At 40.9% G+C, this 21,680-nt stretch overlaps 1 protein-coding gene across 1 annotated transcript in view; it reads left to right on the top strand.

Moving 5' to 3' along the window:
- Positions 1-18,956, top strand: part of LOC120536033 (rho guanine nucleotide exchange factor 4-like) — a 402,069-nt gene extending 383,113 nt beyond the window's left edge. Inside the window, exon 10 of the mRNA XM_039764347.1 lies at positions 18,863-18,956. Coding sequence (XP_039620281.1) covers positions 18,863-18,904 — 42 coding nt within the window. The 3' untranslated portion in view covers positions 18,905-18,956. The remainder of the gene's footprint in view (positions 1-18,862) is intronic.
- Positions 18,957-21,680: the final 2,724 nt, after the last annotated feature.

The raw sequence follows: 21,680 nt of genomic DNA on the forward strand, positions 1-21,680 counted from the left end.
AAAGGGAACTGCGGCATATTATTTAACTCTGTGTGATTTTTAAAGGGCTGGACTAGCAGTTATCTCAAACTTTACAAGCTAATCTTTTAAAATCCCTTAACTTTAAAAGATCCATCGACAGAGGGTCTGCGCGGTTTCGAGCCCGCTGAAATTATGGGGGAGGTGGGGTAGGGGAGTTTACAGACAGCTGCTGACAAGCGGGCGATCTCGCAGGGGCTCACCCCGCGGGAATGGGTGCTCGAAGCACACAACTGTGCGAAGGCGATCGCGCTCCACACTGCAGCAGGGGCTGTCTCAGCCTGTGTTTGCGCTCTGAGAGAGAGAGAGACAGAGCACACAGGCCTGCTTGCAAGGGGGGTCTGCTAAAAGCAGGGCTGCTTGATTGCTAAGAATGGTTTTACTGCAGAGTCTGTCACTGGGAACCTGATTCAATGTTGGTTGAGGAATTTCTGTGAGATGGAAAAGGATGGACCTGTAAGTGATAAAGCAAAGATGAGATAGATATGTTAATGGCGTGTTCATATTAAAATCATAGATAGAACTGAAGAAAATGCTTCACTTTTTTATACAGCACTTTCAAAAGTGTCTGGGAAGTAGGTGCGGCCTGACCCCGGGGGGCCCAGAAACAGGGTGCAATCACGCTGACTGACTCAGACCGTGTCTTTGATCTCACAGTTTGTTATCTGTGTGTGAGATGGAAAAAAAAAAAAAAGCAGCTTGACTTAGTTTGAATCTAAAATAAGTTTTAATTTCTGGCTTGCATGCTCATCTTAAAATTGTAGATAGAACAAAATGCTTGGCTTTTTAGGCTTTCGGCAGGGAAGTGTAGGGGACTGGGAGGTGTGGGGGACCGGGAAGTGTGGGGAGGCCGACCGTCAGGTGCTGTGGCCTGACTCAGACCGTGTCTTTGATCTGACAGTTTGTTATCTGTGTGTGTGTGAGCTGGAAAAATGCAGGTTTTTGAAGCCAAGATGAGAACAAAATGCTTGGCTTTTTAAATGGCCTTTCAGAACTGGCCGGTAAGTATGGGAGGACTGGGATGTCTGGGGAGACCGTCCGTCAGGTGCTGCTTTGGACCCAGAGGCCGAGGCAGTCCCTTTAGGCTGTCAGGGTACGGAACATCCTAGGGTCGGTGCTGGGGCGACTTTGGGCTGGTCTGAGCCGGTCAGGACAGGCCCCAGGCCTGTCTGGTCTTGTGCCAGAGGAAGGGCGGGGGCCGAGGCAGCCCCCGGGCATGTCCGAGCTTGTCGAGGTAAAGGCTGTAACACTCCCGGGCTTGTCTTTCAGGAGAGGGGGACTGAGTGTGTTCAAACAGAGGTCAGACATCCATCAAATGGTCCGTTGACAGTTTATTTCACCTGGCAGGTGCAATCCGGGTTCAACCAGCGGTCAGACATCCGTCACACGGTCCGTTGACAGTTTATTGAACCAATCAGGGGCCAGGAGAGGGTTCAAGGAGGAGTCGGGGCGGGGACAGGAAGCCTTACACCAATCCGACGCCGGAGGGCGGCGCCAAAGGGGCGGAGAGAGGTCACGTGGAGGGGCGGGGGAATTCCGACGAGACGTCATCAGGAGGCGACGGGGCGGGACTTCCGGTCTTGCGTCAGCGGGCCGGGACTTCCAGTGTGATGTCGTAGGGGTGGGGCTTAAAACTCATTAATCATTATGATTGACAGTTCTAATTGCGATTTTGACAGTATGTCCCCGCCTATAACTACTGAGGAGGTTTATAAATGTAGTGAGGGATGACATGAAGGCAGCCGTTGTGACAGAAAATTATGTAAAAGACAGGGTTAGATGGAGACAGATGATCCACTGTGGCAACCTCTAAATGGGAGCAGGTGAAAGAAGAAGAATTTTGATGATATGTTGGACCTTGCAAAATAATATAGATTCAAATCTGACTTGGTAAATATTTTTTTTTACTGATTCGCAGGGTCACTTAAGTATTGGGGAACACATTTGAAAAGTGTAGAGAGAGAGGATTGTACTTTTTCCTTAACTGATAGGGGTTTGGGAGGTTAGAGTGAGGGTGGTGGATGCCAAATTTGTATCATGTTTCCTGGATAGTGTTAAAGTAATTGATGATGACTGTTATCCTGTGGGTGTTCCCATGATGGTCATCTTTAGCAGGCCCATTAAGAATGTAAAAAAGTCCTATAAGTGAAATTGATCTTTGAGGTTGTGGTAATTGCAGTTCTTCTCAAGGCAATGAATAAATTGTGAGGCACAGAACACACCACAATGAAGTTTCTGGCTTTTGCTAGGGATGGTTTTAGACCAACCCTTAGACATACAAAGGCACCTTTTCACAACTCTGAATGCCCTTTCAATATGAGAATGGGTCTTTTGGTGGGTTTTGTTGTACTATTGTTCTGTCACAATGGCTGGACAGGTCACAGGTGTATCTCAGAAGTATCTGAGTAAGTGATACTCTTGGTCACTCAGCAATCATCCTTTAAAGTCTCTGATTCGGGTACAGTCTGGCCGTGTTTTTCCCAAAAACAGAATCTAAACATGTCAATCTATTATAATAAAAAAATCTTGGGTCGAGACGTGATCATCTCAGAGAGACACTTTGACGTCATGCGAGACATGATCATCTCGGAGAGACACTTTGACGTCACGCAAGACGTGATCATCTTGGATAGACAATTTGACATCACACAAGACTAGACATTACAACCTTAGGAAGCAAGACCTGTGCCTTGACTCACAATGAGACAAAAGGACAGCTGCTGCACACACTTTTAAATGATTGATCACGCAGTGCAACAAGAAGAACACGCAGCTTGGCAGCAGGTGATCCTTCTGCATTTCCTTATCGTATATTTAGACCCCCGAATGCAAGCAGCAGAGACGCGAAGTGGCTGGTGCGTAGCACACCCCAGGGGGAGGGGGTAAGCGAGTGAGGCAAGGACAGCTTCTGTACAGGCTTTTAAATGATTGACACACAGCGCGACAATCAGAACATGCAGCTCAGCAGCAGGAGCAGCAAGGCAGCAGCTGATCCGTCTGCATCTCCTTAGACGTGCGTTCAGCCTCCTCTTCACAACGAGAGCAGTAGAGATGCAAAGTTTCTGGTGCGTAACACGCCCCGGGGTGGGCAAGCAAAGCGGGCAGGGGGCCTATTTGTTATTAAAAAAAATCATTTTGTTATGTAAAACAAAAATAGAAAATGCCCAAAAAACGAGAACCTAATTACAATGAAAAAATAGAAACTAGGCTTTGTAATTTTATTTTAGATTTTCATCACACTAATCTTTATGCATAATGTACATGAGTGTATCTAGTTGCTTTGATATTCATTAAATATTATTTAAAACCTTGCGGTTGTAATATTAGTTTAGACGTGGGCATTGTGCCCTCACTTCAGGTGTCTGGATTTGTGGATTTCACTGGTTATTTCATTCATCAGTCAACTTTCCTTTCTAGAACTGAAAGCAAGTAGCAAAGCCTCATCATTTGTCAATAACTTATTCTGTGGATTTCATTGAAAAACTTGCTGCATGTTAATTTAGACAATACAGCTAAATTGTTTGAAAATGAGATCCGCAGAGGATCTTTCAAGCACAAATACTCACCACCATGCTTCAAACTTATTTAGTATTTAAGGCTGGAAAAAAAACGTTATCATTAACCTCCAAAGAAGGAAGGAATTTCAGAAATGTCACTCTTCACACAGATATTGTTTTTTTATGGATGGTACATTTGCAGTGGCAGATTAAGCAAATAAAGCACATGCATAGCATGCAATCAGTGTTATCAGCCAAGCTGACATATATGTATACATTTGGCTTTACTAAGGAAATTAGTACTGTACTTACAGTATGTTTCAACATGGGTGGTGCGGTGTACATTCCTGTCACACCATCATGATGAACCGCTCTATGTTAAATACTTCATCGATAGCAAGTGGATGAACTGCAATAATCTTAATATGTAGTACTGTATTTACTGTACAATGCTATATGCCTCATGCTGTGCCCAAGAGCCCATTAGCACCCCATTCTGCCCAGGGTTTATTTTTACAAGGGTAATTTATCAGATCTGCTCTATAGTGAAATAAACTCTGGTGATAAATCTGTTTGCAGTATTTTTATCTCACATTGTGGTGTTTAACAATATAGCTACCTGGATAGACTGCTTCAAATTAGGACCTGAGTGCTGTAATGCAGCAGGTGACACCTCAGCACCACACCAGTTCCAATCCACAACAGGACTGACTCTTCCAGGAATGAGGCTCCCGTGGGCTTTCTCCCATCCCCTTCATAATGTGAGCATCCTTCCTCTAGGTAGCTGCAGCAGAGCTACTCCCATGGAGAGCAGAAAGGAGTCTTGTCTGCCTTTTCAGAGCTGTGTGTTTTTATGGTGACCGGAATGCCACCAACCCCAAAGTTTTTCCTGCAAGTTAACATCTATGGTCTAGTGACCCACATCCTGTTTACAGAGGAAATTAAATATTGCACACATCCGACTCTGTTCCTTGGAGAGTCCAGTCAGGACAGGTGATGGAATGGTCCATACGGATGACACTGCAATTGAGACCCACTGGGCTGATGACTTTGAGTAGCTGTTTAAAGTGGATCCTCCGGCTAGGATGTTGGACATCTCTGGGTCCACGGGTTTTGAGGCTGATTTTCCAATTAGCAGTGAACCTTCCAATCTCACTGAGATTACATAGGGTGAACACATCCAAGCTGTCCTGGTACTGCAAACAATCTTTGCTTCCTTTTGGGAGACAGGCGTCATCCCATCTGACTGGAAAACAAGACTTGTCTTCCCTTTCAGGAAAGGGAAGGTTGAATGGCTGAATTGTGCCAACTACAGGGGAATAATACTGCTCTTGGTGCAGCATCCGGAGCAGTCTGGTTTTACGTCTAAGAAGTCTACCATCAACTGCATCCTGGCACTGATAGTTCTCATTGAGCCCAAATGAGAATATCTGCAAAGTTTCTTTGCAGACTTTGCCGATTTTCATAAAATGTTTGACTAAACAAGGAATCTTGAGTGTCGGGCTGACCTTAATAAAAACCAAGATCCAGGCCTGTAATTACCTCTTGGGCACAGGCATCAGCAGTGTGTCTGTCTGCAGAGGGACTGTCGACCTCGTCAAGAGGTTTACTTACCTCAGCAGTGGCATTCACATCTCTGGTGACTCTTCCTATGAAGTCAGTAGGTGGATTGGGAGAGCATGGGGGTCATTTGGTCACTGGAAAGGGGTGCGTTGCACCCCCGATATCTCTGCAAAAGGACAAATGTCCAATTCTTTAGAGTCCTGGAGCTTCCTGATTTGCTACATGGTTGTGAGATATCCAATGACCTGAGATGAAGACTGGACTCCTTTGGTACTGTGTCTCTTCAAAGAATCCTTGTATATCACTGGTTCTACTTTGTGTCGGATGAGCGGTTGCTTATGGAGTCCTAAATGAGGCACATTACCTGCATTATGAAGAAATGTCAGTTACAGAAATCCGGCCAACAAGTGCTATTCTTTGATGCAGATCTGGCTTGCAGGATCCTCATCATTGAGGGCCCGAGTGGCTGGACTAGGCCAAGGAGTCACCGACGTAACACCTGGTTTTGGCAGGTAGATTTTAATTTCCGGAGGGTGGGGCATGTCTGTTCGGTTCTTTCCAGCCGAGATCCCAAGCTGTTGCTTCATGTGGTGCACATGACAACACACTGTACCAGTGTATGCTCCCCAAACTGATGTGACCTGTGGTGTTTAACATAGAACTATCTGATTCACTACAGACTGCAATTTTGATATGGCATCCAAAGCGGAAAAAAAAAACCTAACAAAAATTGTGGAGTTTGTACTTGTAAATGAGGTGACTCTATTTGAGTATATACTTTGCAATGGTATGGAGGTGTGGTTTGAATAATTAGATCTGAAATAAACAGGAAAAAAATAGCCTGGAATTGATTTCAAGTGTGGAATTTGCATTTGGAAACTGTCATTGTGAGGTGACATACGAGTGCTATCCATACAAGTAAAAACAGTCTCATTAGGCTGAGAAAACAAAACAAACTCTTTAAACCGATAGCAGAAATACGAGGAGTGGTCAATTCTTAAAAAGAAGGAACACACTGGTGAACTCACCAGTCTCCGCAGCACATCCTGGCAGGAACTACAGAACTCAACAGGGTTGTGTCAAAGAACTACAACTCCTATAAAGTCCCATGGGAATTTGTGGCGCTGTAACAACCCAGGGGGGCTGCCATGTAGCAATCAGGGGGAAATAATGCCCTTTGCAGACTCTCTGTCTGCCCCAGTCCTTCCATTATGATGGCATCCTGGCTGGGAAAGGGCCCCGTCCATCTACCACAATACCTATAACAATACAGATTTGGTCGACATTAACAAGAAATTAAAGTAGTATGAATATATTTAACTTATATGAAACATAGTTTATTACTTATTGTTAAACAAAGTATATTTTTCTACTAATAGGATTTTGAGGAGAACCGAAAAGAATACAAAAACCTGAATATCAATCAATCAATCAACATTTATTTATATAGCACATTTTCATACAAAAAAATGTAGCTCAAAGTGCTTTACAAAATGAATAGAAAAATAGAAGACACAATAAAAAAATAAACATAAGTCAACATTAATTAACATAGAATAAGTAAGGTCCGATGGCCAGGGTGGACAGAAAAACAAAAAAAAAAGCTGGAGAAAAAAATAAAATCTGTAGGGGTTCCAGACCAAGAGACCGCCCAGTCCCCTCTGGGCAATCTACCTAACATAAATCAAACAGTCCTCTTTGTATTTAGGGTTTTCATGGAAGGACCTGATGATGATGGTCACGTAGACTTCTGGCTTTCAGTCCATCAATGTTGGTGCATCATGATGCTTTGAGTAGGTGGTGGTGGCGCAGGCCGCCACCACAAAGAAACCGGAAAAAGAAACAGAAGAGAGAGTAGGGGTCACTACGGATTCTGGAGCCACTGTGAATAGTTATTATGATGAATTGAATAGACACATATATCCAGAAAAATACAATACAAATTGAGCATTGTAATGAGGAGACAGAAACAGATAAAGGTTTGGGGTTTCCGGCCCCGTATACTGTACAAAAAAGAAAATAGCAAATGCTTTTAAATCACGGTCAATGTTCTGACAACCAGTCATTACATCACACAGTCTCAGTTAATAGGGGGAACTTAAATAATGAGGGACCAGAAATTGAAGAAAGGAATGCTGGGAGGGAACGGAAGTGTTGTGTGAGAGGTATGACGTCATCACGGTGGGACCAGAGGAAGGGATGGAATGTGGAAATGGCAGCGTGTGTTTTCAGGCGTCCGGGATTTTATGGCGGTGTTGTATCTCTCTTTCTGCAGGAATAAAAGAAAGAAAGGTTAGTGCCTAGCCTTGATCCTCTGGCCCGATGTGATTCGTGGCTTGTCAGGACTTTCCGCGGCTCCCTATGCGCTCGTGCGTGTGTGACAGGACCCCCCCCCTCTCAGCCCAGACCCATTGGGTCGGGCGGCCCGAACCGAGAGGCCGTGAACCTGGGAGAGAGCGTCACCATTGGCTTGCAAGTTGCCCCGACAATAAGTAAATGTGTACAGCTGTAGGTCCAAGAACCACCTAGTGACTCAGGGATTCGACTCCTGGTGTACAGCCATCCATTGGAGAGTGGCATGATCAGTCAACAGAGTGAACTCCCGACCCAACAGGTAGTATCTCAGGTGTGTTACCGCCCACTTGATGGCCAAGGCTTCTCGTTCCACCGCAGCATATCTGGTCTCCCAATCCAGCAGTTTCCAGCTCAGGTAACACACGGGGTGCTCGACACCGTCGATGCTCTGGCTCAGCACGGCACCTAGACCTGTGTCCGAAGCATCCGGCTGGAGGATAAATGGGAGAGAAAAATCAGGGGTTCTCAGTATTGGTGCCGTGGTCAGGGCCGTCTGAATGCCTGTTCCGTTAGGTGATCCCATACCACATATACAGGGGCCCGTTTCTTCGTCAAATTTGTCAAGGGCGTGGCTCTCTCTGAGAAATGGGGTACAAACCAACGGTAGTAACCCGCTAACCCCCAGAAGACTTGCACATGTTGCTTGGTTATCGGACGGGGCAATTGCAAGATGTCTTTAATTTTTGAGCATTGCGGTTTCACCAGTCTTCCGCCCACCAGGTAGCCTAAATACTTGGCCTTGTGAAACCCAAAATAACATTTGCGTGGATTAATACGGAGACCAGCCTTCTCTAGTGTTAAAAGGATGGCGTACACGTGCAAGATATGTTCTTCCCAGGTGCCAGAATGGATGATTACGTCATCCAGGTAGGAGCACAATAGGACTGGTGGGCCTTTAGCACTCTATCTACCAGATGCTGGAAGGTTGCTGGGGCTCCGTGCAGTCCAAATGGGAGGACCTTATATTGCCAATGCCCGCTAGGGGTGCTGAAGGCGTTTTTTTCTTTAGCGGATGCCGTTAAGAGAACTTGCCAGTACCCTTTAGTCATATTAAGAGTAGTCAAGTAATGAGCCGTACCCAAGCGTTCAATGAGCTTGTCCACTCGGGGCATAGGGTAGACATCAAATTTGGAGACCTGATTAAGACGTTTAAAGTCATTACAGAATCTCCACGAGTCATTGGGCTTAGAGACAAGGACGATGAAACTGGACCAGGGGCTGTGGCTCTCCTTGATAATATCCATATCTAGCATCCTTTGCACTTCCAGCTCCACCTCAGCCCATTTTGCCTCCAGGAGACGATAGGTGCGTTCTCTTACCACCATCCCCGGTTCCGTCATAATGTCGTGCTCAATCCACGAGGTGCGCCCTGGTGTCTCACTGACACCGGGATGGACAGGATCGCAGTTTCCATCTCCTGCCTTTGGAGGGATGTCAAATTGGATCCGAGATTAAGGACTGTTTTCTGTGAGAAAAGGGAGAGGGTGTTCGTCACGCAAGGGTGGCCCTCCCAGTCCCTCCAAGGTTTCAGCAAGTTGATGTGATACACCCTCTCGCTCGGTCGATGATTAGGTTGTCTCATCAAATAGTCAATGAGCCCCTTTCTCTCTTTAATCTCATATGGGCCCTGCCAATGGGCTAACAATTTGGATTGGGAGGTAGGAACAAGAACCATCACACGATCCCCCAGCTGAAACTCCCAGAGGGTGGTGTTACGATTGTAATTACGCGCCTGCACAGCCTGACCTCTCAACATGTGTTCTTTAAGAAGAGGGCAAATTTTTTCTAACCTTTTGCGTAGTTGCTCAATGTACTCGAAAATATTGGTGGAGGGAAGCGCCTCCCCTTCCCATCCTTCTTTGACAATATCCAAAATGCCCCAGGGTTGGCGGCTGTATAAAAGTTCGAAAGGGGAAAACCCCGTGGAGGCTTGAGGTACCTCCCAATAGGCAAAATAAGCAAGGGATAAAAGTTGGTCCCAGTTCCTACCATCCGCATCGACTACCTTGCAGAGCATCTGTTTAAGGGTTTGGTTGAAACGTTCCACTAACCCATCTGTCTGGGGGTGATAAACAGACATTTTCAGATGCTTAATACGGAGTAACTTGGTAACCTCCCTGAACGTATCCAAAGTAAAGGGGGTACCCTGGTCCGTGAGGACTTCTTTGGGTATACCTACTCGGGAGAAAAGGGCTACCAATTCCCGTGCGACATTCTTTGTAGTAGCGGAGTGCAAGGGAACTGCCTCTGGGAATTGAGTCACGTAATCCACCATGACCAAGATATATTTATGGCCACATGTCGAAGGCACCAGGGATCCTACAAGATCGACTCCGAATCTTTCAAAAGGGATATCAATAAGGGGAATCGGAACGAGAGGAGCATGGTCCCTCCTGGGTATCTGACGTAACTTACAGTCCGGACATGACTGGCAGAAACGTCGGACCTCCTCGTTAATCCCGGGCCAATAAAATCGGAGCTTTATCCTCTCCAACGTTTTCTTGGCCCCGAGGTGGGCGCCAAGGAGGTGGGTGTGAGCCAGTTCACAGTCCTCCCGCCGGTAGGTCCGTGGGACTAGCAACAACTTCCGCGCCTCACCTTCGTGATCTGCGACTCGATACAGCAGATCGTTGTCTAGGATGAAGTAGGGCCCGGGTGGCATGGAAGCGACTGGTGAGTTGCCATCTACTGAAACAATAGCATTCCGGGCAAACTTTAGAGAGTCATTGTTCCATTGCTCTTTTAAATTACGCCGGTGTAGACTTGAATTGAAAGTCGACACAGCTTAAAGGATCTGCTGGATTCGGAGGGTTGTCAACAACCAGCCCAGATTGTACTTCCGGGTCAAGGTCTGTAGCATTATTTGCTGCACTGCACGGCGTGGGAGCTGTTGGGACGGTGCCTTGCCCGCCCATAGTTAAACCCAACTGGTTTTGTGTGGCCGTCCTCTCGAAGGTGGATAAATAGGCCTTGATGTCATCAGCGTCACTGAGAGGTACAAGCGGAGGAGGATGAGGCCGTGCGGGCTCTGGTCTGGCTGCTTCGGCTGCCGAGCCAGTTCTTGGTCTCCGCCAACCCCTGCTTCATGTCGGTCAGCTCCACCTGTAGGGTCTGAAGCTGGGTCACCAAGTTGTTTAAAACTGTATTTAGGTCTTGTCCTTCTGACATTCTTTGGATAAATCTCTCCTGCCCTCTACACCACTGTAATAAGGAGACAGAAACAGATAAAGGTTTGGGGTTTCCGGCCCCGTATACTGTACAAAAAAGAAAATTGCAAATGCTCTTAAATCACGGTCAATGTTCTGGCAACCAGTCATTACATCACACGATCTCAGTTGATGGGGAGAACTTAAATAATGAGGGACCAGAAATTGAAGAATGGAATGCTGGGAGGGAACCAAAGTGTTGTGTGGGAGGTATGACGTCATCACGGTGGGACCAGAGGAAGGGATGGAATGCGGAAATGGCAGCATGTGTTTTCAGGCATCTGGGATTTTATGGCAGCGTTGTATCTGTCTTTCTGCAGGAATAAAAGAAAGAAAGGTTAGTGCCTCGCCTTGATCCCCTGGCCTGATGTGATACGCGGCTCGTCTGGTCTTTCCACGACTTCTTATGCGCGCGTGCATGACAGCATATATTCTTCCACATTCCTCCGTAAAATGTCAGTATAATCAGAATGTGGTAGTGATTTTATAGAAGAAGGATTAAAATTAATTTTGAAGATTTTTTTTTTGTAGTAGCATTTAAAAGTTTCTGTGGTAGGCTGGCACCCTGCCTGGGGTTTGTTTCCTGCCTTGCGCCCTGCATTGGCTGGGATTGGCTCCAGCAGACCCTTGTGACCCTGTAGTTAGGATATAGCCAGTTGGATAATAGATGGATTTAAAAGTTTTTCAAGAAATATACAAACAAAACATATATAAAATTCAAAGAAAATTATTAATATATACAAAACCCCCTTAAAAATGCATAACCCCATATCCCAAAAGTAGACCAGTCTTCTGGTTTTCTTTTGAAAAGAACACCAACATTTGAACCTCCTGCTCCATGTGCTATATTTTGCATATAAACAGTCATATTGGTAATATTATGAGAAACATTTGAAATGTATGTACAACACTGGGAAACAACAACAGCACACATTCCTCCTTGAGAGGATAGTATTATGTCCAAAGCCAAGCAATTTTGAAGAACAGCAGTTCTAATGGCCACTTTTTCAGCAGTAAGTGCTTGTAGTGAATGGGCAGTTAAATTAGCTTACTGCTTTCTATGTATAAGAAAGATTAGCGAGTGCAGGACTAAAACACCAAAATAAGAAAATCATGATGCAACAACAGTCTCTTCTTTTATAAGGGCTCTCCTGGATCATGAAGGCTGTCCGAAATGTTTCATGAACATTGAAGTTCCATTGAGGACCACTAGTGCTTTAGGAAGATGCAGAACAGGCTTTGGATTCATTTTCTAACTTTGATAAAATTTGGCAGGATAACACAATGAGTGTGTTAAGGCTTTTCTGGGTAGAAAATATGTGAGAGGTCTCTTTTTGTGACTATAGGAACTTATAAAATGAAGGATATCAGTGAAATTCAGGAGCATAAGTGCAATGTACAGTTTTACTAATATTAAATTATACAACAAACAATTCTTTAGAAATTTAGTATTTGAGTATTTCTGGTGTGTTTAAATATTGTGAGGATTCATAAGAGACACTGAAACAATCTTTCTGTATATATATTATTCTTTCCATTTTATCAGCAGTGTATATATATATCCAAAATCTGAATCCACCAAATTTTGAGATGAGGATGTAAAATAAAAACTAACCAAAAGGCAATTGCCACTAAAACAAAAGCAGAACCGCAAATTTCCGCTCTAAGAAAATAAAAAAACAAGGGTGTTCATCATAAAGAAAACCTCTGTGAAGAAGAGTATGATGCAGCCTGGGAATTTGAAGGCAACAACCTAGAAGACAGAAATAAAACTCTTGGTGAAGTACATCTTGCTTTAGAGAAATGGACACTTATAAGGACTTATATTAATATGAAAGTTGAGATTCATAATAAAGTGCGTTGTCTTGCAGAAAAGCCATCCTGCACAAGTGACAGTTGCACTCTCCTCATCACAAAATAGAAACAAACAGTTTCAGAAAATGATAACATTGTAAATCTCAGATATTCTTAGAAGTAAAATACACAGAAAGGGTGTCATGAACATGGAATAAAGGGACTAAATGAAACTTCAGCAATGAATTCTGCTGCAAAAGATATACAATTATACATGGACTTGGGTTTGGCTAATTCATCCCTTCATCAGGGCATGTAGAAATGCTATAAATAAATGTAATGTATCTCAGTAAAAACATTCTGCTTTGGCAACTGACATTCCCTATCCCATATAGTAGTGTTATTCCCTTTAATTAAAAACTAAAATGAAACATTTCATTAATAAAAAATATTTCTTTTTAACTAAAACTAAAATAAAAATGAAAAAGTCATTAAACTAGAACAAAAATGAGAAAAAAATCTAAACTAATGTTCATAATTTTGAATTTGATCTTCTTCTTTGTGTATAATGTCCATGCGAGCATGCAGCTGCTAGTACGTATATTTATTAAATATTATTTAAAATTGCACAGTCACAATATGAGTTTAGAGAGGTGGATTAACTTTTGTGATGTGCAATTACCCCAGGCTGCTGGCGTTGGAGCCTGTAGATTTCATTGGCCATAAATATCCATTAGTCTCAGACGTCACTTGGGAGCTCATGAGCGTTCTTTAATCTAAAGAACAAAATCACTCTCAGGATTAATGTAATAACAGTAATGTGTCAGATCTTTCTATTATATTAAAGTTTTCCGTCATGTCCGCATTAATAATAATAAAAGTATTAATAATAATAATATTACTCCTACTGCTCACATCTTCTCTCGATGCAGTCAGTTATAATGACAAGGCAGAAAAGAAAATGGTCTATTTAAGAATGTTGAATTTTAGATCACGATAGAAAAGGAACAGCAAGAGCTGATAATTTATGTTGAAAAAAAGAAAATTCACAAAATAGAGCTGCATATAATAACAATCAAGAACAAAGAATATCGTCTAATAAATGAAAAATAGAAAAATATCCCGAACAATTAGCGAACAGCAATGCAAAAAAGGAACGTTTATAAAATGTAAGTTAGAGGATGAAGTAATTCATAATATTGTTTTTGATGAGGCATAAATGTAATTACATTTTTTTTTTACTTTTTATTGCGTTTTATTACACTTTACTTTTTTCTTCTACTTTTACTTTTACTACATTTTATTATTCATTAGTATTTAAAATAGACAATTGTAGTGAAATACTCAAGTAACTGATTTTGTATGTATAATAACTAAGGAGCAAACCATCTACCTCCGATGCCCCGCATACTCTTCTGTATACATTGTCTTTAAATACAATTCTCTAATTGGAGGAACGCCTCAGCCACGAAATAGTGGGCGTCCCTTCCTGGGGGTTAGAGAGTGAAGCAAGCAGGGGGCAGAGGTCCCTAATGTATTGAAATAAACTCTGGCGATAGATTGGTCTGCAATTAATATTCTTTTTCTAACATTGCCACACTTAACCTAAATAATTAGAACTCTCTGATTCATTGCATACTGTAATATTGTTGTATCATGAAAAAAAAAAATTTGAATCTCTAAATGAGGTGACGCAATCAGAGTGTTGAAGTCGCACAGAGGTCTAGCTGGGATTTTTAGATCTGAACTAAACCGCAATTGAATAGCCATTCAGTGGTCAATGTCCTTGCAATGTATGTCTGTAAAACTGAAAACAAAATCTGCTGTTATTCTATTCATTGTTCCTTATCATTGCGGGTGATTGTAACATCAACATTTATATTCCTACATGTAATTGTATACAAATTGTTTTTTTCCCTTCTTGTTTCTTGATCTAATTTAGAATTTTGACTTCCAAATATTTATCTATTATAAGGAGTTTAATTTTTGGTATTAATCAAAAATATTCATTTGTATCCTGTCATTACAGTGTTGAGGTAACTGAAAAGATACCAGTTAGTGTAGGTCTGCACCTTCTTTAAGTTCTTACCTCCTTCATCTAATTATGCATCTGTTGAGTCATGGAATAAAAGACCAATTCCCTGGTGCATGCTTTTTTGACAATGACATTGTGTTATGTAACACCAGAAAAGAGGAGGTAGAGATAAAGTTGGAACTATGAGAAGGGTTTTAGAAGACAGAGGATTGAAGACAAATAGGAAGAAGACAGAATATATGAGGTTTAATTATGATCAGGTTTCAGAAGAAAAGAGTGGATGCATTTAAATATGCAGGATTGGTGGTAGCCTAAGATGTAAAATTACATCATAGTGTGCAGTGTGGATGGAACAATTAGAAGAAGGTATGAGGAATGTTGTTTAATTGAAGAATTAAATTGAAGGTTAAAGGTAAGGTTTTTAAGGAAATCGTATGACCAGCAATGATGTATGGAGCTGAAATATGGGCAGTAAAAGGGAAAGCAGGAGAAGTTAGATGTGGCAGAAATGAAAATGTTACATAAAAGTTTCAATTTAGGACAGAATAAGGCATTAGGCAATCGGAGTTGCAACAAAAGTGAGAGAGATACAGTTCATCCGGAAAGTATTCACAGCGCATCACTTTTTCCACATTTTGTTATGTTACAGCCTTTTTCCAAAATTGATTAAATTCATTTTTTTCCTCAGAATTTTACACACAACACACCATAATGACAACATGAAAAAAGTTTATTTGAGGTTTTTGCTAATTTGTTAAAAATAAAAAAACTGAGAAAGCACATGTACATAAGTATTCACAGCCTTTGCCATGAAGCTCAAAATTGAGCTCAAGTGCATCCTGTTTCCCGTGATCATCCTTGAGATGTTTCTGCAGCTTAACTGGAGTCCACCTGTGGTAAATTCAGTTGATTGGACATGATTTGGAAAGGCACACACCTGTCTATATAAGGTCCCACAGTTGATAGTTCATGTCAGAGCACAAACAAACCATGAAGTCAAAGGAATTGTCTGTAGACCTTCGAGACAGGATTGTCTCGAGGCACAAATCTGGGGAAGGTTACAGAAAAATTTCTGCTGCTTTGAAGGTCCCAATGAGCACAGTGGCCTCCATCATCCGTAAGTGGAAGAAGTTCAAAACCACCAGGACTCTTCCTAGAGCTGGCCAGCCATCTAAACTGAGCGATCGGGGGAGAAGGGCCTTAGTCAGGGAGGTGACCAAGAACCCAATGGTCACTCTGTCAGAGCTCCAGAGGTCCCCTGTGGAGAGAGGAGAACCTTCCAGAAGGACATCCATCTCTGCAGCAATCCACCAATCAGGCCTGTATGTCAGAGTGGCCAGACGGAGGCCACTCCTTAGTAAAAGGCACATAGCAGCCCGCCTGGAGTTTGCCAAAAGGCACCTGAAGGACTCTCAGACCATTGGAAACAAACTTCTCTGGTCTGATGAGACAAAGATTGAACTCTTTGGTGTGAATGCCAGGTGTCATGTTTGGAGGAAACCAGGCACTGCTCATCACCAGGCCAATACCATCCCTACAGTGAAGCATGGTGGTGGCAGCATCATGCTGTGGGGATGTTTTTCAGCAGCAGGAACTGAGAGACTAGTCAGGATAAAGGAAAAAATGACTGCAGCAATGTACAGAGACATCCTGGATGAAAACCTGCTCCAGAGCTCTTGACCTCAGACTGGGGCGACGGTTCATCTTTTCATCTTTCAGCAGGACAACGACCCTAAGCACACAGCCAAGATATCAAAGGAGTGGCTTCAGGACAACTCTGTGAATTTCCTTGAGTGGCCCAGCCAGAGCCCAGACTTGAATCCGATTGAACATCTCTGGAGAGATCTTAAAATGGCTGTGCTCCGACGCTTCCCATCCAACCTGATGGAGCATGAGAGGTGCTGCAAAGAGGAATGGGCGAAACTGGCCAAGGATAGGTGTGCCAAGCTTGTGGCATCATATTCAAAAAGACTTGAGGCTGTAATTGCTGCCAAAGGTGCATCAACAAAGTATTGAGCAAAGGCTGTGAATACTTATGTACATGTGATTTCTCAGTTTTTTTCTTTTTAATAAATTTGCGAAAACCTCAAGTAAATTTTTTCCACATTGTCATTATGGAATGTTGTGTGCAGAATTCTGAGGAAACAAATGAATTTAATACATTTTGGAATAAGGCTGTAACATAACAAAATGTGGAAAAAGTGATGCGCTGTGAATACTTTCCGGATGCACTGTATCTAAGAAAGTATTGGAAACTAGATTGAAGTAGTATGGATATGTGATGAAGAGAAACAATGAATATTTGGGCAAAAGAGTGATTGAAATAGAAGTACAGAGGAAGAGAAAGTGAGGAAAGCCAAAGTGGAGGTGAATGGATAAAGTAAAGGAAGATCTAAAGGAAAAGGGTCTGACTGGGGAGGAGGTGCAAGACTGAGCTATATGGAAAAGGTTGATCAAGAACATCGACCCCACATAGAAGTGGAAAAAGATGAAGAGGATAAAGAAGAAATAGTAATTAAGTTAAGAAAAGGTACAAAGCCAAATCCTAGAAAAAATTAAACAGGTTAAAAGGCCAGAAAATCTAAATGTCAGAAACCACAACACAGCAAAAATCTAATCTCATTCTCACAAACACACACACACACAGAACTTATGCCACTCCTTCAGTGCTGTAAAGAGAGTTACAGCACCTTCGGCTAATTGTCCAATTAAAAAAAAAAATTTCAATTTTCCATGATAAAAGTTTATTGTGTCCAAAATAATCTTTGTGTGTTTCTGGGTTGCTTGTGCAGGCCCTCTTCTTGCCATACCTCTGCTCATGAGTATGCCTGTGCAGCTTAAATTTTTCAGTTTCATCTTGGGGCTTGAATGTTGTACCATTTTTAAATGACTCATTAATTAATTAATTTGTGAAACAATGTAAAGTGTATATGTTTATTTGTTTATTTCACTATTATGGAGTACTTGTCATCATTATAAATTACTGTTTATTTACGTATGTACAATTTGATTAGGAACTTTGTCCATTTCTGCTTTACTGGCTGAATTTTTGATGCTGATATATACAATATTTTAATACTGTTCTGTGATGTTTGTACTGTATGATGACATGTTGATTTTTTATGAATTTTTTCACATGACATTTTATCACCATTGGTACTGGTTACATTATACATTGTGAAACATAAAAATCTAAACAAAAAATTACTATTAACAATTATAAACCAATTGGTAAATATAAAGCCTGAATGGGACATCATCAGAAAAGGAAAAGAGAGAAAAAAGCCTCAATGCAAAACCCAAATAAAATAACAAAAAAAAAATAAAAATTCTGTAAATTTTACTGTAATGTTATAAAATATTTCTTCCCACATAAGTGCGACAAAAAATCCATTGCGGCTTAAATAGCAGGAATGAAAGACTGAATTACAGGATGGACTGAAATAAAAGAACCACTTAAGATCAGCTGCGGTGGGCTGGCGTCCTGCCTGGGGTTTGTTTCCTGCCTTGCACCCTGTGTTGGCTGGGATTGGCTCCAGCAGACCCCTGTGACCCTGTATTAGGATATAGCAGGTTGGACGATGACTGACTGACTTAAGATCGGTGTCCACTTTGAATGATCTGAAGAGGAATTAGCACTAATTGCATTTAGAACTGATTTTGCAATAATATTTCAATTAAGACTATTATTGATGTGAGTTTTAGGCTAAATAATGTTATCATAATTTACTCCTCAAGGTATGAATGCGAGAAAAACAGTATATTTTATGATTTCTAAATAAAAAAATCCCTTTTTTTTGTGTTTGTAATCTGATGAAAGAAAACCTTTAGTAGTGTGTTAACAGCTATAGTAAAGTAAGTGTAAAATCAAAATATATATGTAGAACTGTAGTTCTCAGAAAATACAGTTGCGTTGACAGTCTCAGCATTTCTGTCCTATGCTCCCTCTCACAAATTAGGTGTTCTCTGCAAAAAAAAACCTAACTTCTATTATTTTAGATTTTGAACAGAAGCAAAACTGACAAACAGCTAAGATTATAAGATTGTAAAGTGTCTTCTCTATTCCCTTCCTTTCAATCAAAATCCTTTGTTTTGTAAAATTGCAGTGTTTTATTACAGTTTTATAACTATACATTTCCTTTAGAAGTTAAATATAATAATAACTGTTTAATATGAATAACTCCATGGGTTGTTGTTGTTCTGCATGTGCATAACTACTGAAACTATTTTTTTTTACTTTGTATAATTAGGCTGTTCATATTTCCTTCTAGCTTGTTAGTATTTCATTCTTGACCAGTTTTCCTGCATATAATAGTGATTGAACTAGTATTGTCTTATCTGATCTTCACATAATTTACCAACATTAATTTATTTGTATGCTTTTTGATTTGAAGGTTTTGCTATCACTGACATCCAGAAGAAACAGGCGATGCTGAATGCATGTAAGTCCCATCCAGCAAGCAAGGCCAAAGGTATATTCACTTTCCAATCAAAGCTTTTCTAGCAATACCACAAGCACATTGGGATTGTGTTTAATATAATTGCTACATCAGCCTTCACAGTACCTTGTAAATAATATTATTAATATATAATGGTACATTTTAACTGCCTTTGTCTCACAGATGATTGTTGTTGTTAGAGATATAGATGATACACTAGTACTTATTAACAGAAGGTGAGTGTATGCATGTGTATGAATAACACTCAGTATGAAACTGCCATATAGCTTACACCTGCAACTGTGAGTTTAATGGAAGGAGTTTCCTTTCACAAGGTTATTTCATCTGTTTTGAAAAAAAATGAAATAGATAAAAACTAAAGATGTTCAGTTAACATGGGTTATTACTTTCAGCTTCAGTACTGACAAAAAAGGATGCTAGACAAATATATTAAATGCCTAGCTACAAGGTTACAAACGTTATAAGCCTCAAAATTAAAATAATAAAAAAAAAGCTTACTAATCTTTTGCACAGTTACTATTGTCCCGAAGTCCTTAGGGCCCATGCAGTGATTTCACTGGCACAAGCAAAAGAAATAGAAGAGCACATTCTGTTTCTTCCCAGATTCTTCTTCAGGTGGCTGCCTCAAGTGCAGGTATACAGTCATTGAGGTTTAGCAATGATCCGCTCTTGCTACCTTGCATTACATTTGCTGAGTTAGTGATCAATTACGTTTGTTCCTGCTGAATCACCTCACTGTCCTTTAGTGTTGTTGGACTTAAATGCACCATCCACACCTAGCTCCAATACAGGCTGTCATCTGCTACAAAGGTGCAAAACTGGAGCAGCAGTGGAGTAGAAGCCCTTTGTTACAGGATATGCCTAAGTCATTAGGAGTCTGATGACACATGGAGAACAGGACCTAGGCTGAGTTGATGCAAAGAGTGCAGAGAGCAAGTGCTAACACTGGGTTTAAAGGAGGAACTAGACATTACTGCACTAACATTGTGGTTGTTAATTGGTGCACAGGTTTGTCCAGCATGGTTGACAAAGTTGAGTTATGGTCATTCTTCTCTCAAGATGACAAAAAGTACAAGGCCAGGGCATTCACATCGTGTGGATATAGCAGCAAAAGTGTCATTCTATCATGATTGATACTGCCTTATGATATAGAAAGATGTACAGTAGCTGCTTCATACCAAACTACATACTTTCTCAGTCCCACCAAAAACCTCATCTTGTGTTTTGCTACAAAAGATTGGCTGAAGGGTGAGAGTTTTGATCTTAATTGTTCAAAGATTTTGGCACAGGTCTAGACCAGAAGGGAAAAATAAATGTACCATATTAAAAGAAAAAGATGACAATTCTACTTTACACTTCGCATAATGTTTTCTAAAATCATTTACAATATACTATGTTATAGTATAGTATAAAGAGCACACAGATGTGTTGTCTCACTTCAGTTTGGTTACGTTTAGTTATGCTATGATGCTAACACTGAACAAGTAATTTGATTTTACACTTTCCATCTCATCTGTCATTCCAAAGAAACTGATGTCTGCAAGAAGTGCACATTATTATGAAATTCAGTCCCTAATGATATACACCCTTTATTTTGCTAGCCTGCTATGAACAATTCATCATGCTTGTGATTGTGGACCCATTATACAGAGAATTTGTACACGAGAAAAAAAGGGTAGTAGAATATGTTCATATTAATAAAGGTTAAACAAACCAGTGATTGCTGTTTTCAGTGCACTAATGTCACAGATAATTGCTGTTTCAGAGTAAGAAAAACAAATTAAAAAATCATACATATTCAAACTTAAAACAAATCTATATATAATTGATCAGATTTAAACAGTGAACCTGCTACAGGAATATTGCAATGCTGTCCCACTCCACTGTAAAAATGAGTGAAGTAGGTACCCAGTATGTAACATTGCTCTTTTCCCTCCCATAACATCAGGATAAACAGTGGTAGGTTATAAATACTAGTCCAGAATGGGTACTTTTATTTTTTAGTATCTGAGAAAAAATACACATTTGCACATACTGTACATCTTCATCACTAGGTATCATTGATTGCTTATTATTATTATTATTTATTTTTTTTTTGTTCTGCAAAATGAAAAAAAAAATGTGGTGTATCCACGAAAGGGACAGGGAAAGAACACTGACTCACAATCAAGAAAAGGAAAAGATGGCCTGGGGCTTTCATGGAGAGAGTTGTGGTGGAATTAATGAATAATGCCATAAAAGTAAGAAATGAATGAAACTAAGTTTTCAGGGTAGTGTCAGCTAATAATTAAGATTATTCAGAATTTTGTAGTTTAAAGGTCTTTCCAGAGAAAATAGAGTAGCTGCACCAGATACAAGCTCAAATAAGCAAATGTGCTTAATAAAATGTTATTAGCTGTTTGATTAAATCAAATATTTCCAACTGACTCCAAATCTTCTAGAGAAATGCCATGTAGATGGACCTGAACAGTGTGTGCATAATCATTAGTTTATGATTTACAAAGAGTGAATTCATCATGCTCTTTGTAATGATCCCACTGTTTTTAAAACTCTTTAATTTTAGTATTTTGGCACAAAGTTCATTAGACCATTTAAAATTTTGACAAGAAGAGACCATTCAGCTCAATAAAGCTTGCCAATCCTACCCACCTAATTTCCCCAAGCAAATAAAGTTTTGTAGGTTCTTGTGGTATAGCGGGTCCACAGCTCGCTGAGCTCGTTTAGCAAAGGCCAGTTTTTAAATAAATAATCA

This window comes from Polypterus senegalus, chromosome 1 (genome assembly GCF_016835505.1).
Source record: "Polypterus senegalus isolate Bchr_013 chromosome 1, ASM1683550v1, whole genome shotgun sequence".
NCBI lineage: Eukaryota > Metazoa > Chordata > Cladistia > Polypteriformes > Polypteridae > Polypterus > Polypterus senegalus.